Source organism: Gavialis gangeticus, unplaced genomic scaffold (assembly GCF_001723915.1).
Source record: "Gavialis gangeticus isolate Ggan-Ray unplaced genomic scaffold, GavGan_comp1, whole genome shotgun sequence".
NCBI classification, from domain to species: domain Eukaryota; kingdom Metazoa; phylum Chordata; order Crocodylia; family Gavialidae; genus Gavialis; species Gavialis gangeticus.
Window position 1 is genome coordinate 79,956,172 of NW_017729033.1, and position 6,172 is coordinate 79,962,343.

The 6,172-nt window shown below is 50.0% G+C and overlaps 1 protein-coding gene across 1 annotated transcript in view; it reads right to left on the minus strand.

Moving 5' to 3' along the window:
- ASAH1 (N-acylsphingosine amidohydrolase 1) overlaps positions 1-4,764 on the minus strand; it is a 40,219-nt gene extending 35,455 nt beyond the window's left edge. Inside the window, exon 1 of the mRNA XM_019526266.1 lies at positions 4,648-4,764. Within this exon, the coding sequence (XP_019381811.1) occupies positions 4,648-4,719 (72 nt within the window). The 5' untranslated portion in view covers positions 4,720-4,764. The remainder of the gene's footprint in view (positions 1-4,647) is intronic.
- Positions 4,765-6,172: the final 1,408 nt, after the last annotated feature.

The window sequence follows — 6,172 nt, forward strand, 5'->3', positions numbered from 1 at the left end:
ACGCACCAGCCCATGCTGCCACGCAGGCGCTGCCCACGTGGCCGGATACAGGGGAAGCTCACATGCAGCTGCGCGCCACCCTCCCTACTCCCTGCTTGACCACTGGGGGGTACACTGCTCTGTGTCTGGCTGACGGAGGTACACTAATCAAAAAAGGCTGAAAACCCCTGGGCTAAGAGTTCAGTTATGGCCATGGGCTCATGGTTTTGGTTTGAGTTTTAATTAGTGAATGGTGTTTGGGAATAATAAGGGGAAGTGAAGGTCCCAACTGCCAGGGGCACAACACTCAAGGAGGGACAGAGACAATGTGAGGGACCCAGCGTCTGAGAGGGACCCAACATCTGAGAGGGATGGAGACAAGGTCAGAGACCTAGCATCTGAGAGGGATGGAGACAGGGGAGGTCTCAGGGTGGCAGGAAGGCACATGGCTTAAGCATGCCAGGGGCAGGATGCAAGGCACTGTAGCCTGAGAAGGGAAGGAACAAGGGCTGGGGGCCAAAAGCCCAAGAGGGGTGGAGTCAGGGCCTGAGAGGGTGAGACTTTGGCTGGAACCCAGAAGCCAGGTGAGGCACAATGGGCCTAGGCTAAAGAGAACCAGAGAGGAAATGGGACAATGCTGAAAAGGCTCAGGCCCCAGCAAGGTTGTTGAGGCCTGAGGTGGCCTGCTTTGAATTGGGGCCCAGGAGTCACTGATTGTTAACACCTGCCAGACATGGGCATGGCTGTAGAGGAGGTCAGAGGCTGTGAATAGTCCATAAGGCAACAGGTGCCCAGGGGGCATGTACAGGCCAGGAATGCCAACAGAGTGTGAGGGCTGTTTTGTGCCCAGCTGGATCCAAGGGGGATCCACAGGCAGGTGGTCAGAGTAAGGTTCACTCTAGGGACCTTGGGTAGCCACCCTTTCCAAAATGGACTAAGGCATGGCAGACAAGAATTAAGTGAAGGGACCCTAGAGCAGCATTTCTCACCCTGTGGGTCGTGACCCAAAAGCAGGTTGCAAGAATATATTAAAGGGTCATGAACAAAGTTTAAAAATGGATCAACAAAGTTTAAAAATGGATTCTTCTTCAAAGGAGAAAAACGTGGGAAACCGTGGTTCCTCCTTTGCAGGCTGGCAGAGTTGCAGCCTGTAAGGGGCTGCTTGGGGCCCCCCATGCCACACACACTGGGAGGGCTGGGGCAGGACTGCCCATCAATGTTTACAAATGGGTCCTGGTACAAAAAAACCCATTAAGAACCACTGCCCTACAGCCAGAGCAGGAAAGGATGCCTCCTGGTCACTACTTCGCTCATGGCCACCCTTGGAACCTCAGACTTGTTACAGGGCTGTAAATATTGTTAAAAAAATTAGCCTTTTAGACTCTTCTAATGATATTGGTTAACCAATTAACCAATAATACATACCTAGCATGTGTGAGTCAGAAAGGGCGAGGGCGCATGAGCCTGTGTGCGCGTGCTGCCTGCGAGTCACACATGCACAAGGGCAAGTTGCAGGTGGCAGTGGCAGTGACTTCACCTACCATTATAGTACACACAGGCTTGGGGCAGACTCCCCACTGGCTGCCATGCCGGGGGTGGCTCTGCAGGGGGAGGACAAGCCCTGCCCTGCAGTGCCTCGTGGAGGGGGGGAACACTACAGAAACGCAGGTAAAACCAGAACAACTCCCAAGCCCTGGCATTGTGCACAACTGGAGGTAGAGAGTGGGGACACCAGAAAAGGAACCAGGGCTGGGTGGGGAAGTGGGGATGAAGGAGATTTAAAATAGCATGGTAACACTGAAGATATAGATATATGAGGTGCATAAAGGGCAGAAAGAAGTGGTGTGGACAAGCCCAAGAGCAGGGGAGCTCCAGAAAAAAAAAATGGCCTGACTGGGGGAGAGACGTTATTTGGTGGTGGTGGTGGGGGGGGGGGGGCGGTTAAGTCCTCATTTATTTAACTGCATCCTGCATAGCATGGTCAGAGGTGACAAACATGGAGAAGGGAAACAGGAGGGACTCAAGCAAGAGACCCAGAAGAAAAAGTAGTACCAATAAACCACGTGATAATTCACACAACATAGTTTGAAAAACTGATACAATTAACTCCACCCTAGCAAATACAAGCCATGCTTAAAAAAAAAAAACCACACAGGCAGGAAAACAACAATGAGCACAAACACAGAAAGACTTAACAGTGCCAGGCAATATAAATAATTTTACCAATCTGTTTTAAACGTTAACAGTAATGCATTAACAGTATAAATATAATGATCTTTTAACTGCTTAACTTTTCAGATCCCTAATAGGGAACTTTTTCCCTCTACAATTGTACAATCTGTAGCACAGTGCAGAAACTAGACACTTTACATTAAATAGAAATAAAACACAATCCAAAACATTGGTTCCTACAGGATCTCAACATGCTTCACAATAAAACTACCTGCATAGCTCCTCTCATCCACTGTTGAAACATGGTTAAAGGCACTGACAGGATTAATGCTAAGGTGTGGGGGGATTATAATGATACATCTGCACTGTAAATATATTATCATGGCTTTAGTCAGTGCTTTTCATTACCTAGGAGCTTATTAAGATTAGACAGATTTCTGCTCTGTTGCTTATTGCTTAATTGCTTTGTTTCCCTACCGAGAAAATCCAAGTGTCAAGACAGAAGAACTCCACAAGTCACTGCACTCAGTGGAGAACCAAGAGACCAGGCTTGAGCATCCTGTGAGCCTGCAGAGTACCTTGCCACTATGCAAAACTGATGAGGTGCCGTATAGTATCCAACACTACCTGTTGGTCAAAAAACATTTATGTCAAGCACGCCATGGGCCATCACTGACATGAGGACAGCGCGCCTGAGACCACAAACAGAACCATGACTGGGGGGATGGACTGCAAGTCCTCCCACCTCCCTCACTACAACATAGATTCACAGACTGTTAATGCTTTTGAATATCCCCAACCAACTAATTGCAGGACACATGCTAGAGCCACTGTAAGAGAATGCCCTATAACCTGACAACTCTGAATTGTAGACAATTAGGGTTGGAAGGGACTTCAGGAGGTCATCTAGTCCAACCCCCTGCTCAAAGCAGGACCATCACCAACTAGACCATTCAGCCAGGGCTTTGTGGAGCCGGGTCTTAAAAACGTCCAAGGATGGAGCTTCCATCCCCTTGGTAGGTAACCTGTTCCAGTGTTTTTCCTAATATCTAACCTAAGCTTCCCTTGCTGCAACTTGAGACCATTGCTCCTTGTTCTGTCACCTGTCACCACTGAGAATAGCCTGGCTCCAACCAACGCAGTTACGGCGTGTCGGGTCCCAGAGATGTGGGGCAAAAAATTTTCCAGTGCTTTATTTTTATGTGGGAAATTTTCCATTTCTAAAAATTGTTTCATAAAATTCATTAGTAACAACGAATGGATGCCAGTACAATATTAGGCAAGTTTGGCAGTTTCAAAGTTGTAATTAATGTTTTTCAGGTGATCATCTCTAGGAAATGTGTGAGAGTACATATATGTTTTATTGATTAGTTAACAGGAGGGTAACTACACTCACATAATAAACCATACTGAAACTCAAGGTATGAATTCACCTAATTGGCTGTGCAGGTCAAATCAAAACCAAAGCACGGCAAATCATACACAGTTCTTCAAGTGTGCTAAAGTTAGTGTGTCAACAGTATTCAGTGCCTTCATTTTTTTCTTAAAATGTAATTAAACAGTGTACGGGAAGTACATGCTATTGTGTATCGTCTTTACATTTTTACAAGTATTCCAATAAAAATAACTGCTTTCCACATAAAGCTTTGAACTTGAACATAACATTTAAACCACATTAAATGTGCTGTATTTAATTTTTTCCTAATCAAGTATTTCAGTTTAAATACCTGTGGTTACTGGGACATAAAATTAACATGGGGGGTACTTGTTTAAACATGCTAAATCAGATCACGCTCTATCTAGGGCATCGGAAAATTTTCTGGAAAACCCACATCTCTGCTAGATCCTACTTCTCTTCTCCCCATAGCACTGCCCTGCAACTGCTTCACCCCTCTACCCTGGCGGCTAATGTAGGCTGCAGTTTGCATTAACCCACACCATCACGCAAGGGGGTCACCTATCTGCTTCCAACTCTACAAGGCCATGTAAAATAACCAATGCTTTTAATACTGGTGAATAATTTTAAATCTGATCTGCTGCTGGCCACCACCCTTCCCCTTCTGCAGTCTCCCCCCGCCTTTCTTACAGGATAGAAACAGACAGTGCCTTTGTGTCACCAAAGAAATCACGAGGGCAGCACGAAGGCCAAGCAAACAGACATCCGTGGCCCTGGTCACCCCACAACGCAGGTTTGACACAAGCTGTCAGGGATCTTGCAGCTCCTGAGGCGGCCGCGTGCCTGCTTGACAGCCAGCCCCTGCTCTCCACCCCCGTCCAGACCGGTCCTCCCGACGCTCGCACAGGATCGGGCCCCTCAAGGCCCTCTCTCGGAGAGGCTTCAGGGAGGGCGGCCAGGGAAAGCCGGGGGTTGCCGCCTGCACGGGGCCCCTCCCAGCGGCGCGGCGTGGGGACGAGGAAGTGAAACCCGGTGGGAAGAGCCGCGACTCCCCCCATCGAGGCGGCGCTGCCCGGTCCGGCCCAGTCCCCCCCGCTCACCGGGTCGCCGGCCAGCGCCAGGGCCAGCAGCGCGCAGGCGGCGGGCAGCAGCGGGAGACGTTGCGCACCCATGGTCCTACTCCACGCGCTGCAGCCCGGGCCGCGAGAACGCCAGACGTCACTGGCCCCGGGACTGTACCACTCGCACGCATGAGGGGGGAGAGGCACGCTGATAGGCTGGGCTGTGAGGAGTGTACCACGTGTGCACGCCCACCGAAAGAAGGGGGCGGGGCTCCTGCACTCGCAGAGACTCGGCAGCCGCGCCGCAGCGCGTGGCCGAGCAATTGGGGAGGGGGATGCAGCGGGTGCAGATAGCACGGAGCTGGCCCAGCCCGCTGGCCACGGGACGAGAAGTTTTGTTAGAAAATGAGGGTTCCGGGGCTGCCTTGCTCCGTGAAAGAGTGAGGTAAAACCCACCCTAACTTCCCTCATTTGCTCTGTAGGAGGTAGAAAACAAGCACAAGGAATAGGCACCCCCCCCATGTCCTCAAAATAACTTGTTTCGTTAGCCCTGCCCTCCTTGGGACGAAGGGCAGGTCTCCTTTCTCAGGGTTATATACCCACCCAAGTCGAGCTGCCTTATCTGGCTGTGCTTCCCCGAAAGTTATTGCCACCAAGGGTGTGACCGTTTGCCTGAGGCAGTGCGTCAGTGCTCAAGGTAAAGCTTTTAGTTGGATTTAAAAACAGTCTGCAGGGCTGGGACACAGGAGCAGGTACCAGCCACGCAGTGTGCAGCTTCATCGGTGGGACTTTGTGACCATCAAAAAAGGGAGCTTAACACCTATGGGGTAAAGAGTTTAAAAGGATTCAAGTCAATTCAAAGGAGATACTAAGTTTAGATCAGGGACGGGCAAGTATTTTGGGCGGAGGGTGGCTTAATGAATTTTGGCAAGCCATCGAGGGCCGCGTGACAGGCAGCCAGGGCAGATATTAATATTCTATATTTTTTAGTGGCCCTGCAGGCTGGATAGGATGGCCTGGCAGGCCACATCTGGCCCACCCCTGTCTTAACCCCTGGACTGTCTGCACATTAACATCTTAGAGTGGTTTTAAGCACTGTATATGTGGCTCAAAGTGATGCCACTCTGGGGCAGGATTCTCTCTGATCTGCACTACCCAGCTTCTGTTCCGTTAAGGTGTCCTGTCCACTCCTCACAAATGTGCTGCCCAAAATGAAGTCCTCCAGTATCCCAGGATCTCTCTCACGCAGACAGTAAAGCAGGAATAGAAGCCTGTCCTGGCTCTCCAGCCCTCTAGTGGCAACCCACAGCCACAGCTCCTAGCCCTGCTCTTGCTCACCAGGTCTCTAGTGGCAAGTCAGAGCTGTGCAGATAGAGGACAGTCAGAGAAGGTTTCTAGACTAAGGGTGTGACTGCTTCAAACTCCTAGCAATAACACCCATCAACATTTGTGCAGCTCACAGCATAAGGTGTAAGTGGCTATAAGTGAGTCCCTCCTTGTTGTCTGAACAGAAATGCTACTGCCACTGCCAGGCAGTTAGTTTTGAAGTTTGGGTGGAGCAGGA